Source organism: Phaethon lepturus, unplaced genomic scaffold (genome assembly GCF_000687285.1).
Source record: "Phaethon lepturus isolate BGI_N335 unplaced genomic scaffold, ASM68728v1 scaffold19492, whole genome shotgun sequence".
Classification (NCBI taxonomy): Eukaryota; Metazoa; Chordata; class Aves; order Phaethontiformes; family Phaethontidae; genus Phaethon; species Phaethon lepturus.
The window spans coordinates 1-18991 of NW_010522842.1; the positions used below are offsets into that span (position 1 = coordinate 1).

The following is an 18991-nucleotide window of genomic DNA, read 5'->3' on the forward strand; positions in this document are numbered from 1 at the left end:
TTTTATTTTATTTTATTTTATTTTAATTTTTTAATGGTGAGTGCCTCATGCTCTCTATTGCTTTGGCCAAATCTAGGTCTGAAAACATGGTAGGGCTGTTCCACAGGTAGCACAGTGGAAGATTGTGCTCACTTTCTCTTTGTGCAGAACAGCTACTCCTCAACTTTGAGTGGTAAATTATGAAGCCTGGTTAATGTTAGTGCCACATGCTCAGCAATAAGCTACCTGTGACATGAACCAAGTTTTCATTGTGTACCAGTTTAGTGCTTAGTGCAATGAGGCTTTTAACGTATGCTGCTACAATGCTAAGGTTATATCCTATTGAGCCAAATTAATCCCTGATAAAATACTACTAACTTTAATTGGATTTCAGTGCAGTCATAGGGTCTCTCTTAGACATAAATTGTGTAAGTAAGTGACAAAATTACTCAGGAGCCCATTTCTCAGCTTCAAAGAACGTGCTAGTATAAGAGTATTTCACATCTCTGGTGAGCAGTGAGAACATCATGGAGCATTCTGCATCTTCCAGTGATTATGAACTGATGGAGGTTCAATTAAAGACAAGGCAAATAAATGTAGGTATGCAGCATTGTTTCTTAATTTCAAAATGGCAAACTTTGCCAAATAGTTTAGAAAATAGCCTCAACTCAGGGACTTAAAATGAAGATGCCTGTCATTTTGTCAAGTTAAAAAATCACTAAACATACAGTGTATATATAAAAATCTCTAAAAGTATAGTACATTCCAGATGAAAGTATCTTACTTATCATTTCTTTACTGACTTAGTGCAAGAAGTAGGTACATACTGATGACATTTGTTGATGACATGAAGTTGAGACATACACTTAATACAGGAATTAATTAGGATACCACACAGGAAGACAAGGACACATTAACGCTTAAGTTTCACAGAAATAGGTTATAATTCAGTAGCAACTGATGTGCAACGTCATATGCTTTAGAATTACTAACAGTTAATCTCTATTATCACCCTTAGCTGGGCAAGACAAGCAGAACAAGGATCAAAATACTGACAAAGGATGAGTATGAGCCACCAACCTAATATGCCTGTGAATACATGTGATTCTAGGAGTCTGCAGACAAATTATTTCCAGCAGCTGTTCCATTGTACAAAATCCTCATAAGGCAGCATTTAAAAGCCTGCATATAAGTCTGTGCGGAAAGATTAGGAAAAAGACATTCGTGTGGTATTGGACAGGGATATCTGAAATCCCGGGGGAAAGAGAAGCTGCCTTTTAAGAGGCGACTTGGAGAGCTTGGCTAGATGATCCTATCCATCAAAACTGAGACAGGAACATGGTGGCAGCTTATAAAGTCACACTATCGAGTCCAGTGGAGGGTCACCATGCTGGTCAGGGGCTGGAGCACACAATATACGATGAAAGGCTGAAGGAACTGGGTTTAGTCAGCCTGGAGGAGAGAAGGCTCAGGGGAGACTTCATGGCAGCCTACAGCTACCTGAAGGATACCAGAGAAGACAGAGCCTGACTCTTCTAAAGGGTGCACAGTTATATGACAAAAGGCGATGGATATTGTTTGAACATGGAAAATTCTGATTAGATGTAGAGAATTTTTATCTTTTTAACCACAAGGATTGTCAAATCAGGTGCCCAGAGAGGTTGTGGAAACTCCATCCTTGGAGGATGTCCAATACTCAATTTGAAAGGACCCTGAGGCACCTGATCTGACTAGACCTGCTTTGAGCAGGGGTTGCACTAGATGAACTCCAAATGTCCCTTGCAATCCAAATTATTCTATGATTCTATGAAAATGCATTAAAAAGGAGAGGAAAAAAACCCTCCAGTTAAACCTAAAAAAATACTGCCACAAAAAAAAGACCACAGTTAATTTTAGAGAGCAAATGAGCAGGTTTACAATCAGAAAAGTTCTTAAACAGTAAGGACAACAAAAATCTACTTACCTTTGGAATAAAATTACATCAATTTATGAAATGGAGTGGAAAGGAAAGGACTGGACTAGCAACCGTGAAAGTGTCACATCCCTGTAATCTGTGTTGATGTCTAGTTGTGACAATCCTAAATCTATTTTTGAAACAGTATTTCTGAATCACTGATGAGATTTTTTACACAAACTCACAAAGCAGTGAAGGAATAGGTACCAATGCAATAATTCAGCATGTTTTTTCTCCAGTATGAAATACTCAGAAACCACAGAAAGGATTTCACTGGTACTTGCAGCAAAAGAGCAGCACACACAGCCTCACTCCCAGGGTGGCCAGAATGACAGCACCGAGTACGAGCACCCGTCACCAAGGTAATTCAGCCTGCAGCCTGCCTCTGAGCTGCCCTCAAGAGTGGGTCCGCGTGCTAAGTGAGTCAGTCTAGGAAACCAGATTTTTCTCCTACAGACCACAGAATAAGTTTCTGATACTGTATTTCTGGAGCTGCTTCTCTGCAGTCGGAGGAAGAACCATGTCTTGGTTTCATAGTGAAGCGCATCACTCTATGCAAGAAAATATTTCCTTGGCAAAAACTTAATTTTGTTGGTTTAGTCTTTTTAGTTCAGCAGAGAAGGCTGCACACATGCTTCATCTGAATGGGTAAGTTTTGAAAACAGAGCCGTTCTACTCTTTGCACATGACATTATGAGAAACAGATGAAAATTACCTACACCAGCCTGGGGAATGGTATTCTGCACTTTTCACAAGGGCTGTTGCTCCTCAGTGACTGAAAAGTTTAACAGATGCTCTGGTGAAAGCCTCTTTGTCAGGTGACACCAAGAGCTTTTGCTTTGGCTGTCTCTCAAAGGCAAGACTACAAAATGTTTTCCAGAAAGGTTCAGATTGGAGAGATTATTCACAAATTGCCTTTGTCATCACTTAGAGAAGTACTGTCTCTGTCTGGAAATATTTCAGAGATGTTTACTGTATTCTGAAAACTTCATTTTATTTCTAACTTATTTACAGTTAAACATTCAGAATCATAAAATATGAAGTATAAAATTTTAACAAAATAGATGCAGTTCATGTTGTTCAGATGCACAATAGCTACACGATGGAACAGTAAATAGCATAGGAATTTCCTGATGGTCCTCTCTCTCATTTACCAGGGAAAGGAGTATGCAGACCTGCCCTACACATTCTGGTCTGACCAGTATGGCATCAGCCTTTCATTTCAGGGAGAACAACGACACTCTGGTTTCTGTGTCCTCAGTCTTCCACAGTTACCTTCACTACCTATCTGAAATGCAGCACTGTAATGTTCAATGCATCAGATACCCTCTGAACTTGGTATTATTTTCAATACTTCTTTTTTTTAATACAGAACTTCCTAGAAAAGAAAAATCAGGTAATTCAGGCCATATGAACAAAAGAGTCATTTATTATATATATATTCTCTAGTAAGTTATAATAGTCTCTTGGATTTTAAATGTCTTTTTGCTATTTTCAGTGCTTAAAAATTATAATTTTAAAACAGTAAATATTGTGTTATATACATTATGATTTAAATTCTCATTTCTAAACATGGAGCATTCTCCAAGTGAAAACTTGGATGAAACAGAAAACAACTTAATTGACATAACAGGCTTTAAAAGTTCACTTCATACAACCATGGATTTGACTATATGAAAAATAGCCAAACATCAATTTGCTCCTATATGGGATTTTTTCTGTTCGGTTTTCTAGTCTTGGGGAGAAGGTTTTTTTGGCTTTTGTTTTTATATAAACGGAAGGACAAATCTAGTCATTACTTTTGTCAGTGTTCAGTATTTTAACTTTTTTTTTTAAATCTCATACCTATTTTATATAAAATAACAAAATATACAGAGAAAGCTGAGTTTGTTACATTAGTTCATACACATACAGTAAATAAAAGTTTTTTATGTATGGCTTTGCAAAGGTAGATTATGAAGTGACTTTTGTATTTTATTTGTTTAAAAGCATTTTAAGAGAACGTGTTAGTGTGCTTACAATAGCGGCCATGGTAGTTGAATGTCGAGCCAAGAGTTTAATGCTAGGATCACTGGAGGTCTTGCCTGACACTGCTTCTGCAGCCTTCAGAAGACAAATGTAGTTTATTACAACCTCGTCTATCTTAGCTATAATTTCCTGCTGCTGTGTTTCAGAGTTCATGACTTTAACTAAACGCATGCAGGCTTCTGTTAAGCAACAGAGTACTTGAAAGCTGGAAGTCATAGCTAAAAGCATTTCCTCAGGGCTTTTATCAGCCATGGCCATTTTCCTGCAGGCACTTCCCAACTGTCTCGATTCCATAGATAACAGTTGTTTGTACTTAGAAAGTTTAAGGTCATATGTTTCTGGGTGTAAATCTTCTCTCTTGCCCATACTTGCTCGGACCAGTGAGAGTAGCTCATTGGCATCCTTTTGTGCTGCAATAAATCCATCCGGCATTGCATACGTCTTCTCTTTCATCACGTTTATTCGCGTGATTCGTGCATCGAAGGCCACATCATTGAGATTCACATCAATTCGTCCACCTTGGATGTCAGCACTACCCTTCTCATGCATGTTGACTGCCTCATCTTGTGGGGGCTCAGCACCTTTTGGGGACTCCAAAATCTTCTGCTCATTTTCACTGGAAAATGACTGACCAACTGGTTCTGCTAGCTCACACGAGATCTGCGGTTCGAAGAGACATGAGAGCTGACGGCTGTCTCCATCTTCATCATCATTGTCATCGTTTCCTCTGCTTAGGAAACAATAGCTAAAGGGGCCACGACACCTCCAGGTGCTGGTGTCCAGCTTCCACAAGGGCAACGTTCGACAGTGCTTGGAGTCCTTCTGACTGCCACCTGTGCTCAAACACCTCTTGTCCTTTTTATCAGTGCTGACGTACACACAACTCTGGGAATAACTTTTTGACAGCTTTTTGCCCAGGGGGAGTTCTACCCTTCTCTCCAATTTGGATTCGTCTCTTCGGGTGATGTCCAGGCATTTCAAGCTGGCTGCAGCTGCCTTCTTTTCAAACAGCATCTCAATGCCTGCAGATCCTCCAATGATGCTGCTGCTGCGTCTCAGCACTTTCCTGTTGTGCGGCATCCTGAGGCTTCCTCCTATCATGTCATATGGCCGTAAACTAACTGTTGCCCCACAAGCCTGATTTACTTTGGGAATGTCACAAGAGTCTTGATTTTGACTTGGCACCTTTGATTCTGATAGCATGGATGATAGCATGATGGAGTCAGCTAGAGGCTGTCTAGGAAAAGCTGTAGGCATGCCTCCTTGTCTTCCCTTTTCAGGCTCTGTGAAAGCTACACTAGGGGTAGTAGAAGAGCAGACAGAATAATTAAACATCACCCTGATAATATTCAGAGACCGAACTTTCAAATATCTTTAACAGTCAGGACAAATAGATTCTTGGTATTTCCAAGTGGTCTCCATTCCTCAAAATATTTCACAAAAATTTCATTGCGAGTTCCCTGTGTCTTTTGTATTTCTCTAAGATGCCTCTTAAAATCTATCAGCAAATTATAACTTACGAATAGTTAATTGTTCATTCCACTACAGCAGACTCATTTAAAAAAAGGACTAGAAAATCATCTATAAAACTTCTTAAATCTCCTCCAATATATGGATTGGATGTTTTCTATTAAATAATTAGATTAATATTTTCAGATTAAAAGACATTCTTCAGCTATACCTGAAAGAGTACAGAAAGCTGCATTCATGGTAATTTTGGTTTGGTTATGTGTTTTTTTGGCAGAGAACATTTCTCATTCTTGCTCCTAGTCTGTTCCACTTTTGGATTTTCATGCATCCACACACTAGTGCTACATGGGGGTTGCAACCCAGGAAGAGGGAAACATTTAAAACCCGACTGAAAGAACTTCCAATGCTATCTCTGAAAAACTGCTTTTTTTTTTACAACACTAAGTTTATAAAATCTCTTGAAACTGGAACTTAAAAATGTGGTAATGATTCTTATGTAAATTATTCTTTAAGGGAACACCTACTGTCACATGGTGAAGTAAATACATGCTTAATAAGATAGTGACATTTTCTCATCCTTACATTTAGAGCTTTTTATTCATACTGGCATGTTTTTGACAGTCTGCTAAAATAGCATGTAAGATACGTAATAAATGAATAAGAGTTTTTCTCTCCTACATTAATATACCTTGTGAAGTCATCTTATAATCTAACAAGTATCCTGAAACTGAAGTGACTATGGATTTTGGAGAGGCTTCCAAAGAGTGGAAGAAAGACCTCTCCATTAACGTCCCCCCATATATTTTTAACTGTAATGAGAATTTTTTGAAAAAAAATTATCTTTGTAAACAGCTCATAAGTACAAGTAAAATGAATAGATACACCGAAGGTCTAATCCCACTGCTACAGCTTGACCTGCAGTTTCAGGCAAAGATAATGCAAATGTCACATCTAGACCTCAACCTTAACACATAGCTTTAAAAACAAACATAAGAAACGCTTTATTACTGCTGTACCTGTAGTTTCTTTTATCTTGGGGATCCGATGACATCCTTCTCTCAAAGTGCCGAACAACGTTTCAGCATTAATTGCTGAATGTACGACAGGCACTGTCATTCTGTGACACACAGCTTCAGGCTGCTGGTGCAGGTCCTTGTATGTCGTTCCATGGTTTGGAAGAATGGGAGCTCTTTCATCTGCTGGAATATAGGCAATGCCTTTCATTGATGGGTCAGAGATAATGTGCTTAACATCAGAGGTACAAAGAGGCGATTCAACGGGGGTAGCACATGTGCTACTGCCTGTGCTGCATCCTGCATCCACTGAAGAGCACTGAGAGCTTTGCAGTGAGAAATGGCCTTCGCTTTGCAAAGATGACATACGCTTCGCCAAGTGATATTCACAAAGTCTAGCCACGCTCTGCTCAGCTTCTGGAAGCTTTGAAGGATGGTCATCTGCAGATAAATCAGTATCTTCTGCGTCATTTAGGTCTTTGGCTGAAGACATGGGAGTCATATCTGACAGAAAGTTTTCACCTTGGCTAAGCCCCGAGGTATCATCCTGATCCACCTCAGGATTCATTTCATCCTTACAGTCAGTTTCTGTTTTACCAAGGACAGGAACTCTTGGAAAAGTCTTCCCATTCACTGTTTCTGGGCTTGGCTTATCTGCTGCCCCATCATCGGCAGCGTACCACCTTTGGCGAAAGGCGGTTCTCTCCACATTAAAAGTGCTTAGGCGCTGACTGTCTCTTGCTGAAAGAGTTCCAAATTTAGCTTTTAGATCTTCATCAGCCTCTGCTTTCTTAGTTCCCTGTTGCTTTTTCACAGTAGCACTGCCATCAGAAGGTGCTTTTACTTCGCTGTCTGTCATCTTATTTTTCCTTTTACTAGTGCAAGAGTATACCAAGGATCCCATGTGCAATTTGCTAAAATAATCAGTGACAGATTTTGTTTCCATGGTCTCTGGCTCCATTTCCATGTTATCCGAATGAAGAATCTGCTTTGAAGGCACAACTTTTGACTGTAGCTCTGCAGCCTGACGACCAGCCAAAGGCTGTGAGGGCTTCATGCCTGGCCCTCCAGCCTGATTCTTAGCGATGGGAAATTCAGTCTGCTCTTCCACAAGGGGTTGGTAGCCTTCACTTGTGGTCAAAAACACACGTGCAGTGTTTTCTGACTGTTTCTGTGCCGCGGCTAGTTCAGAGCTTTCAGTCATTTCAGAGGAATTTGTTTCATTGCCAGAATCTGAAGATGACTCAGGGCTATATGCTCGCAGGATAGCTACACCTGCAAGCCACAAAAAATAAGAGTCAATTAAATGACAGCAGCTGAAGCACCTGCATAAGTGACAAGCAAAGGGGGTGTGTTACAGACAAAAATATGCTTTGTAAGAATACTCTGACTTTATTGCACAGTTCCCGGGACAAGTAGTTTAGTAACATAATGGTAGTTCCATTAAATAATATGGAATATGATGTATGAAAAATGATGGCAAAAAAAAAAAAAAAGGAAAACCAAAAAACCAGTAACAACACTCATGAAATGGCGTATTTCCAAAGCTAAATGGATGAGATGGAATGACTTTCAATGAATAAATGTAACTATGGTGAAAGAACCTGAATTGTCATTCGTCTGCTGTTCCTCTGAAGCAGCCAAAGCTTCTAGTGCTTGAAGTGTAGAGACTACAGCATCATCTATGCCCTTCTCACACTTCCCCTCTGTATTAGTAGGGACAGCATCGATAAGTGACACTGGAATGTCATCATTGCCTACATTACTGGCTTGCTCCTTGTTGTCTCTAGGCTGCGTTGCTTGATTCTGAGAGTCTTCCTCATCTGAACTGTCCCTGAAGCCAGGTGGAGGAGCAGCAATGGCCATGTTTAAGGTATGCAATAGGAAATCATCTTCATTATCATCACCTTCTGGAGGTGGAAGTGAAGTCAAATCAATAATGTCATCACTAGAACCAGAAAGGCTGAGAAGAGCAGGCCTATTGATTTCTCCTACCATAATGTCTTCTTCACAGCTTACTTCATCTTCATCTTCAGCATCATCTGTGTTTTCTGCATAACAAATATCATGCAGCAAAGGCTCTTCTATCCCTTCCGCAGCTCCAAATATTTTACCTTCGTTTATAGTTGCATAAACAGAATTTGTAGCAAACTGAATGCTTTCAGCATCTGGTGCCAACTCCAGGCCTTTAATGTCATTGGCATTACTAATATAAATGGCTCTTTGTTTTTCTAGTACTTCTGGACTTTCATCCAAAAGCCTTTCATAGCCAAGAGTCTGGGGATTGATACCATCCAAGTTGTGATCTCCAAATATAAAGGAAACTTTTGCTCCCCTGGGGGAATCCTGTGCTTTCTTGCTAGATTCCAAACCTGAGAGTGACAGCAGTGAAGGCTGATTAAAATTTCTGCTTTCTTCTGCTTCAGTGGGATCACTTTGCTTAGCTAGATGCTGATCAAATCCACCTGAATTATAAGCATTTTCTATGTACAGATGTCTGTGTTCTTTTTGACATAACAGACTTTCAGAAGCATCTACAGTCTTCTGTTTTGGATCAGCAAAGGACATCTGAGTCTCTTGATCTCCTTCAGCCAGGAAAGTGGTAGTTTTTGGTATACAATTCCACTCAGAAGCAAGAAGATTATGCTTCCCTCTATTTTCAGTTCCTATAACATGGTGAAATAAAGTCAACATTGTGAAATCAAAGAGCTAAGTAATGTAATTTTTAAACAATGACTTGTTAATACCGAGCAATTAAGCTTGGGAATAGGACAGCTGGGTCATAAAACACTTTAGAAAAGCACTTTCAAACTCACCTCTGCTCTAAGTTGAATTCCTGTTGATTTAATGACCTAAAGTTTAACAGGCACTTTTGTACTATAGTACAAAACTAAACCTCAAATATGTACAAATGCTATTCCAGGAACAGGAACACAAAACCAAATCCCCAGCTGGTTTCTCCAACACCATATGTATTCTTACAAAAGATATATGCATATAAAATAATAACATTCACAGGGAGCATGCATCTGTTTTACTACAGTATGAAAGAAATTAATCATCTGGTTTATTTTACCATTAAGATGCTATCATAGGCTGAATATTAGAACATCATAAAGCTGAACTGATATATTGTTGTGCTAGGTCTGAGCCAGCAATCAGATCTCATTTGGCATAGCCTTATATTTATCTGGAGGTGCACTAGCTTAAGGTAGCTTCTGCTTTATACATGGGACCATTGTTAACATACTGTGCAATGAATACCTGTTTCTCGGCTCCCTGTATTTTTCTTGTTGGCCATGTTAAATATTGAGCGCCTTGAGTCAACCAGCAGTCTGTAGTATCCAGCCGTTAGGCAAGCAAGATTCATTGCATCTGACGACTCCATCAGTAGAGTAATAGGCTAAGAAGAATACAACCAACTCTTGGTTAAGGCTGTTCCTCCTCAATCTGTTTACCTGCTGACAATACTACTACATGGAAGCAAAAGGAATTACATCACAAACACCACAGTGAAAAATACACACGAGAACTTATTTTCCTCACCGCCAATATCAATGTCAAACATTTAGAAAAGACTGAAGTTGCAGTAAGGTAGAAATCCAACTGGATATTTTAAGAGCTAATTTTGCTCTCTTTCTGGGTGAAGCTAACTATTTTGAGACTCTTGCTTCATCTTTTTCTTCTATAGACTTTATTCTCACAAAAGGACTGTTTACTGTTGCTGTGAAACTGCGAAGGGCTAAGCACCTGGTACATTAGGCACTGGGGTTTTGCAGTAGTATGGGAATCTGCAGGTTCCCAGAAAATGAGGTGCCCTAAGCACAGGTAAAGAAGCAAAACATGTGAAGCAAACAGAGTCAGGGAAAGTTCAAGTTCAGAAAATACAGTAGTGAGGTTAAAGCTGTCATTACATGGCAGTGACAGTGAATATTACAATGACAGCTTAAAAGATTTCAGTGTTTGTGGGCTGGCGTTACTGAAAAGACAAGCGATGAAAAAATAAGCAGATAAACAGATACAAAGAGAAATGATCTCAGAAGGGAGATCAGCAAAGAAAATAAACTCAAAGCACTTAGATTAAAAAAAGAGTCAGACCTAAGAGAAAAATGAGAGATCTCAGAGCTTTGAAAAACTATGGCCGCCAGGCTAGCAGGCATTGAACCCAAGACATCCATATGAAAAATACTTTCTTTAATTCCCTTTTCTTTTGCCACAGTATATAAATGCATTTGTCTAAAACTTTTTGTTCATGTCTTTGTAGCTTTTAACACCAAAAGGCTCTTCTCAAATTTATTTTAAGGTGGCTAGCCTCTACAACTCCTAGAGAGGAAATAAAAATGAAGCCCTTACCATTATACATAGACAGAAATTACACCATAGACAACCCATCTTATCACTCACAGTTTGTAGTGACTCATAGCTATGTGGACATTTGTGACAATTTATCATAATTTAGTACGCAGAGCCCACTGTCACAAGACAGATGCAGGGACCTGCATCATTTGTTCCAGGAGGAACATTACATGCAACAAAGATGGCTATCCAACTTACTCGACCACTTACTAGTTAAAAGACAACTGATTCTGATGGAGGCTGTGGCCAAAACATAACTGATGATCAGAGCTTATTACCAAACCCACAAAAGGTCTGATAATTTTTCAAATGCCTGTGCTGCAGCATCTTAGGCCAAAATGCCCCAGATGCCCTGAATGTTGCATGAACAGTTTTCAGCAACATTGAAAAATTTATGCTTTTTTGTTCTTTGAAGTATTTCGTGCTACAGTTTGAGGTTCTATTCAATACATGCTTCCTTCAAAGCATTTAACTATAGCTATAAAAGTTAACTGTAAATTATTAAACCTACAATGGGCTAATTAATCTCTGTTCTTTTGAATGACTACTAAAAACTAACATTTGAAATGCTATTTTGATCTCAAATTTTCTGCAGTGATTGACAGAAACGGATGATCTCCACAGAAATCTCAGATTGCTGAAAACAGTGCTGTGAACTACTGTTAATCTGCTGAACAGTGACAGCTGAACTTTTATTGCCTGCTTCTGCCAAGTGATACATGCTTGAGAATACATTAAAAAGAAGCAAAAATAAAATAAAAATCCAAACTGCTTATTCATTTATTCATTAAGAAAATAGTTGCATATATGACATATATATTGGCATATTTAGAATCTGGATATAGGAACCTGCTACCTTAGGGTAAGCCAAGGGATGAAAACATCACTTGAGAATAACTCCCTGTGTGTGCCTGCATCTCCTACATACGATACAGTGACAACACCTACTTGTGCTCCACAGAGAGGCAATTTTTTGTCAAATTCCACCCAGAGCCTGCTAGATTTGTAATATTAATATTAGGCCAGTCTCTCTGTGTGTAAGATTGCACGTGTCAAAATGCAAGGGGATATACATGGTTTGCAATAAGACAGTACCAGTATTATAATATAAACCAACTGAATATCATGGTAATATATAATACTATGGCATACAGTGCTGCATTTTACATATGAGCAGATGGGATGGATTTAATTTCTATATTACTTTCTCCTTCTTTAAAAAGTGGATAACAGCTTTCTCACAAGAGGGCTCTGAATTTAGCACAGTAATGCCATTATAGCCTGAGATCCTCAGATGTTACCATTGCTAAGTAAGATGAAAGAGGTGCTGTGTCCAACAACCTGTACAATTCTCTTAAGTTGCTGCCAAAGAGCATCTGGATTTATTTACGGCAATGTTTTTTTCATTTACGTAAATACAGGGAAACAGTTCCAGGTCAATAAACCTAAGGCATTCAAAGCAAAAGCTAGTAAAATATTCCTTGTGTACATTTTTTGTGTATAGCTGGGTAAGAAGAATCGTTAGGCTCCATTTATTTTCATATAAAGTTTAAATTTCAAGTATAATGAGAACTCTTCCTCCAATCTCTGATTATCCTGATTAATGCTCTAGATAGTCTATGAAGCCTATCCTTTCAAAACCAAATAGAAAACACGTCAAGAAGAATCAGGACAATATAATACACAAATCTCCACTTATTGCCACTAGATGCCACAGACACAGTGTTAAAGGGGGATTCAAGAGAAATTAAATGACTATAGGTAGATGAAGAGCATCTATGAATATATTGTATAGGGTAAAACACTTAACTGGAATTATAAAGGTTAAGAAAATACCTTGCCTTTTTACAGTTTATTTCATTGGTAACCGCTATGAGGTTACTTGCAGTGAACTTTGGAGATAAAACACTGGATCACAGTGGACACTGGTCTGATGCAGCTGGAGATTCTCTAATGGTAATAATATTGTCTGTTACACTAGAAGGAGCTTCTAGGGGCCCAAGGAGCTTCAAAAAAAGGCCAATTTCATCATCACCTCTTCTCACCATGGAAATCAAGGAAGACAACAACAAAGCAAGTCATCTGAGTTCAGCCAAGTGAAAAATCAGAATAGAATACAAGTGCTGCAAAGCACCAGTCTGGCACACTGCAGGCCCTCAAGTGCCCAAGCCGTACTCTACATGCACTCTGACCAAAAAAAAAAGGCTAAATGCACACCCTCGGAATATTATTGGCATGAAGACATTCAGAACAGTACAGCTTGATCAAATAATCAAATAAAGACAAAAACTTTATTTAAAGTTATTATATCAATATAAATCAACAACAAACTTACCTTTACATCTAAGACATGCAGCTCAACTCTAACGCTGCTTTCGTCTTCTGTAAACATCTCAATCCTGTTCACGTGGCTGAAGTCTGCCAGGAGAGCCACCAGGTTTGTTTTGGTGTTTATCACATGACTGATTCCGTACCGTGGCCCGACTAACAGAGTCACTTCTGAACGCTTTTCTCCCTGCTTTAGCAGAAAAATAAAAAAAGCAAAAGTAAAAAACCTGACAGGCACCACATAGGGACAAAAATCATCACTGCCTTTCATTTTCATGGGGCTACCTTTGCATGGCATTTCTGAGTTAAAGATTATTATGTTTTCCTAAGAAGATTCAATACAGAAGAACATACACAATTAAAAACAAAAAGTAAAGGAATCTGCTCCTTGAAATTGACTGTACTTTTAGTTTTTAAATGGATAGTAAGATAGACAGACAGATGCTTCTGTTATAAGAACATCTTTGTCATCAGGAGTTTCCCAGACTAATAATATGAGTATTCTACAGTTAATGGGATCATGCTATTTGCCAAAAGGGTGCTAACCTATCTCCAAATCCCCAGTAAAAATTCAAATTATAACAGGACTGTTATTTTCAAGATTAAAAGAAAAAAAAAGTGATTTGGTTCAATTTAACAATTATTTTTAACAGTGTATGAAGAGAACCTAAGCTTCTGAAGAAAATTATATGGTCCAGCTTTTGCAAAATGATATTTGGATTAAAAAATCAAGAGAAGAGAGATACTATTTCACGAGAAATATTACCACTAGTGTTGCCTTGAAAACACGCCCTCCATATAGTCGTAGATCACTGAGGAACTTTAAATAATGCACCTTGGCTTGCAGAGCAGATAGCTGAGGAAGGAGAAACAGGGGTAAGAGGTAGTGGTGGAAATCGACACATTATCAATTTCAGAAAGAAAATGTATTTGTGTACGGAGAACAGACTTCAATAACAGCTCTTCAGAGCCTGAAACTAAATCATTAGATGCTTGAGTTTCAGATGAGGAGAAACAGTTTCATTCTTAAAATTCAGATCTTGCTTGTTTAGTTAAAACGCACTGAGGACTTGGGTATGGGCAGATCACAGCGCTGCACGAACATGGTAACTGCTCCAACAAAGGGAAAAGGTTAAAACTACTCGGATTAAATATCTGTGCATTGAGGGATTTCAAGGCTAGACAGCAGGTTTCCATTCATAATCACCATCAGTTCTTAAACATTTATGTACCTATACAGAGAAAGAGAACAAAGAAATTGCTTTTGTCAGCTATGTGTATTACATTTTGCTAGGTACTTGCGGCATATGGCATATTATTCCACCTCATTACTGTATTTTCCATTTTTTAAAATAAACTCTTCCACTATATTTAGTAGGGAATAGATCTGAAAGCCAAATACAGTACACCAATACATATGGTCATATCATGCAATATATGTCATAATTTTTCTCCTTTTTCTTCTCTGAGCTTTAACTACCTACTTGAAAAGAAACAACTTGGAAATATTTTATGAGACTGACTGGAAACAAGAAACAGTTCATTTCACCCAAACACCTCATACCTCCCTGGTATAAATCCTTACATCTGGACTTTTAAAAGATAAGAGGAAACAAGCTCATCTCATTTGCTCTTCTCATTTTGGCCACTAGATTTCTAGTTCAAAATTTTATTTGATCTTGAACAGCATTTTAAGAGCCCCAATACTGAGGATTTTCTAGACACCATGGAGGAAATGAACCTGGCGCAGAGCAACTAGTGGGAATGCTTTCCCCTTCCCTTTACTAGGTGTTCAGTTGCTGGAGAAATAACACAGGGGTTGTGAAAAACAGAAGAATCCTGAGAATGACAGGCTTCCCTTCATGTGGAGGGAGAGAAGACCCCAGAAGGAAATCAGTTCCTGTGTTCATACCTACAAGCAAGACAGCAGGTGACGATGAGCTCAGAAGCTTTGTTTCTGAGACCTACCTGCTAAAGAAGCAGGTGGGCACACAACGTATTTCCAAAACTCAAATCAGAAAAGAATGAAGCAAAGCCAATGAAGTCTGCTTGCTGCAGGAAGGGACTGTTGCGACCTCTCTTCTAACCAAGAACTGATACTGTGTGCCACTGTCACCACCTGCAATGCCTGCAGCACTGATGGCTTCCAAAATAAACCCAAGCTTACACTACCAGCATAAACAGTAAGTAATCGGCATTATTCAGCTTTAGCCTCAGCAGTACAGGAGGTGTGCAGTGCTTCAGTCAAAAAGGTGGCCTGTCTTCCCAAGCACCCCAGGTCAAACACACAGAGCTACGTCCACAGTCATGATGTGATCTGAAACCTCCAAGCAGGATTTCTGTTGATCACAATGAACCTTAGCTCAGGCACCAGGTGTTTTGGGGTTCTTTTGTTCAGAAACAAGGTGTCATGGAGCAGGATTCAACTCATTTTATGTCTCAACTAGTCACTCTTAGGTTCTTTTTATAGTGCATGGAGAGAAATAGGCATTTCTAGGACACAAGTGATCTGACCTATTTTTGGTCCCTACTGTGGGATGGGATGAATCGCTCGCTAGAAGTGCCTATTTCTCTCCATTGACTACAAAGAGGTACTAGATGACTTGCATAAAGAAACCTCATTATGGTGTCTAAAACCAGCCTCAGCTGTATGAACATAACAAAGGCGTTTCTCAGAGACGTTGTCTTCTACATGTTTTTCCCAGCTGAAGTGAAAGCTTTGTGCTAAGAAAAGCATTTTACAACAGCAAGAGAGGGGGTCCTTTAGTGTAAGGATCATCATCTATCCAGTTAGATCTATGTTTACAGCATAACGGAAACCAATCGTGAAAAACGGCATTTATGTCAGGCCCATAGGTTAATGTGGCTCAGATGAGAGCATCAGAGAAAGAACAATAACTTTCCTAACAAGTCTGCCATTAATAGGAAGCACTAAATGAATTTAAAAATATATATCTTTATCATACATCAAGTATTAATAACCAGTTTTCTGGCATTCTCAAGATAAAAAGATAGTTTAGTTGGGGTATAATTAATTAGCTTTAATTGTTCTTGGCTATGTTGTACCGAGCACCTAAAGTTATATCTCTGAAAATATAATGGCTAGGTATTTCTCCGAAGCATTGACTTTAAATGTTTCCCATGCACGCTACCCTTTCTGTTCTTTAAAACATATTTTCCATTAAGATGCAAATGTAGTACCTTTTTACCCGGAGGAACTAGGTTTTGATTTGCTTTGACAAGGTGTGAAAGTGCTTTCTTTATGTTCTTTTCTTTCATGCTTTGCAGCACAGCAGATGGAAGAAAAGTCTCTAATCCCCATTCTTTTCTGTAATAAAAGGCATATATTTAATTTCACATTCCTGTGATGATTATTTATCTAAAGACTGGTAACTATGATGCCAAGAGAATGAACACCTGAAAACTGAAGGAGAGTTGATTAAGTCCAGAGCTGTGCAATAACACATTATTTTCTATATTCAAACTCTGTATTACTTACGCAAAAGATGCTTTGAAATGATATATAATCTCTCTTGCATCCCTTCCATGTCTTACATCATGCCATTCAGAAAAGAAGTTTTAAGTTTTTATGTTTAAAGTCTATGCCGTATTGCTAAATAGCACTTAACCACACAGGCAAGTACCACTACAGAATTAATATCGCAAATGATTTAACAACATAATGCCAAGTTTCATTTTATTTTCTAGGGTTTTTTAGAACATGCAAACCAGATAGCCATTGTCTTTGTTACTTCTATTTTGTGTGGGGTTTTTTCCTCCTCAAAACAACCAGTTGCCCTCTTTTTATGGAATTTTCTTTTCTGCTTGAAGCACTCATTTTGGTAGAAGACTGACTCTTCACTTGTAAGTAATTACTTCTGCAGATTCATTAATAGGATACAACATGACATGATCTTCAGTAAGGTGGATAAACTCTACAAGATTGAGTGTGCAACAGTAATTATTTCCATTCTGCAAGTAAATTAAGCAACAGCAACATGTTTTGAGGTTTGGGTTTTCGTGTTTTGTTTTGTTTTTATTTAAAACCGTTGTACACACAGTTGCATTTTGGAAATTTTCTGTTTCTTTCTGGTTACATATTCACGTAGTAGACTAACCAGGTGCCTACTGGGATACTTCTGTATTTAAGAAATCTTACAAATGGAATATAAGACCCTACAGTCTTCTGAACCAAGAAATCATCTGAATCTTACTATAAGAATCTCTACTAAAACCTTAGGATTCAGACCATATAAAATTAGATCTGACCATTAAATCACTGAAAGCAAATGAGTTAAGCTTATTTACATTTATAGGCTATTTCATGTGCCTAAACAGATGACCAAAAGGTAAATGAACCAAAAGGTCTATACTTACAGCTCTTAACATACCTGAACCAATTTCAGCGACAAAAGAATGAAGCTGAAATTGGTGCGTACATATAGACATATTAAAGAAACAACCTTAAAGAATCTATGAGTTACTCCTAATGGTTCACTTTTAAAGAACACACTGCATTCTCAACTTACTCTATATATTTGAGGGAGATTTTCTGAGTTTGCTTGGTGGTCACAGTTGCAATATACATTTGTAATGCAGCCAACCGCAGGGCAATGTCATATTTCAGTTCTGGTCCAAATCTTTCCTGAACCACGTCATTACAGCTCTGCCAAAAAACCAGTAGAGGGAGCATCAAGTTAAAAAATCTTGCACTAAAAATAAATTATAGTACTTTTTCTTTATTTTTTTTAAATTGACATTACATCAAGAGTAACCCTAAACTCAGAAGAAGCAGGACCATGCTGAAGGTAGGACTGTCGCTCTCAGAGGTGTCAGATGTTCACCAGCATATGGGCACTTCTGAAGAACACACGTACCTCTGCCAAAGGGCAGAAGGCAGGAGATTTTGAACTAAGCTCTCTTCATCCTTCCCAGGGAGCACAGTAATCCTCTTTCACAAAGAGTGCTGGGAGGGTATCAGTGTATCTGGACTCAAGATAGCAGGATTCTACCTGGTGAGATACCCAGGAGAACCACATCGCTTGTACATCAGTTTTCTCATTCATTTTACTGGAAGTTCCTTTTCAGACATCATTTCTGTCCGTTATTACAGTACGAAAAATAAGTATTAGCAATTACTTCAGCTTCACTCTTTTGTAAAGCCAAATATATTTTCGGAAAGATATCAAAGCATTACTATTTGGAGAGACTTATGAAGGAAGGGGACTCTGCAGATGATGAAGATTTGCACATTCCCCAAGTGCATTCATTGGCTTTATACAGCAGAAATAAAAACCAGGATTTACTGCAGCCACCTTTTTCTATGTGAAGATATAAATCTATATATACACCGAGTCCAACTATCTATTCTCCTTTACACTAACAGTGGCCATGCTTTCACTTACCTGTACATAGAGATATTCAAAAGCAACTGGATCTCTTCTTAAAAGATCAATGGGATCCTTTGGGACAAAGCTAATCCTGAAAAGACATCTCATCTTATGTGAGCTTGGCCTCTGGGTCACCTAGGACAGTGCAATAACCATATTAGAGCTTGGCAGGTCGAGTTGGTTGAGCAAGGTGGTCTGTAGTCTTGGGCAATGTGACCCTGCTCCAGACCCACATAGTAGCAAGATAAAATAATTCTACCCAACAAACAGCTTTGCCTTCATTAAGTTCTTCACAGAAGAACATCATATATATAACCTTGTGGAAAGACTTTTAGACTCATATAGGCATGACTGCCCAATGCAACTCATCGTCAAAGCAACAGAATTCACTCATTCAAAACCAGAGTGAAAGGACAGAGAAAACAGACCTTAATGAAAACCATCCAAGTGAAATACAAACTGAGTTGTGCTTC

At 38.5% G+C, this 18991-nt stretch overlaps 1 protein-coding gene across 1 annotated transcript in view; it reads right to left on the bottom strand.

The window, feature by feature from the left end:
* Positions 1-3907: 3907 nt before the first annotated feature.
* FRMPD4 (FERM and PDZ domain containing 4) overlaps positions 3908-18991 on the bottom strand; it is a 68059-nt gene continuing 52975 nt past the window's right edge. Inside the window, exons 7-16 of the mRNA XM_010281959.1 lie at positions 18534-18653; positions 17658-17794; positions 16330-16456; positions 13895-13984; positions 13136-13318; positions 9709-9847; positions 8049-9110; positions 6448-7719; positions 4579-5253; positions 3908-4515 (exon numbers count right to left, since the gene is read on the bottom strand). Of these exons, the coding sequence (XP_010280261.1) occupies positions 3908-4515; positions 4579-5253; positions 6448-7719; positions 8049-9110; positions 9709-9847; positions 13136-13318; positions 13895-13984; positions 16330-16456; positions 17658-17794; positions 18534-18653 (4413 nt within the window). The remainder of the gene's footprint in view (positions 4516-4578; positions 5254-6447; positions 7720-8048; positions 9111-9708; positions 9848-13135; positions 13319-13894; positions 13985-16329; positions 16457-17657; positions 17795-18533; positions 18654-18991) is intronic.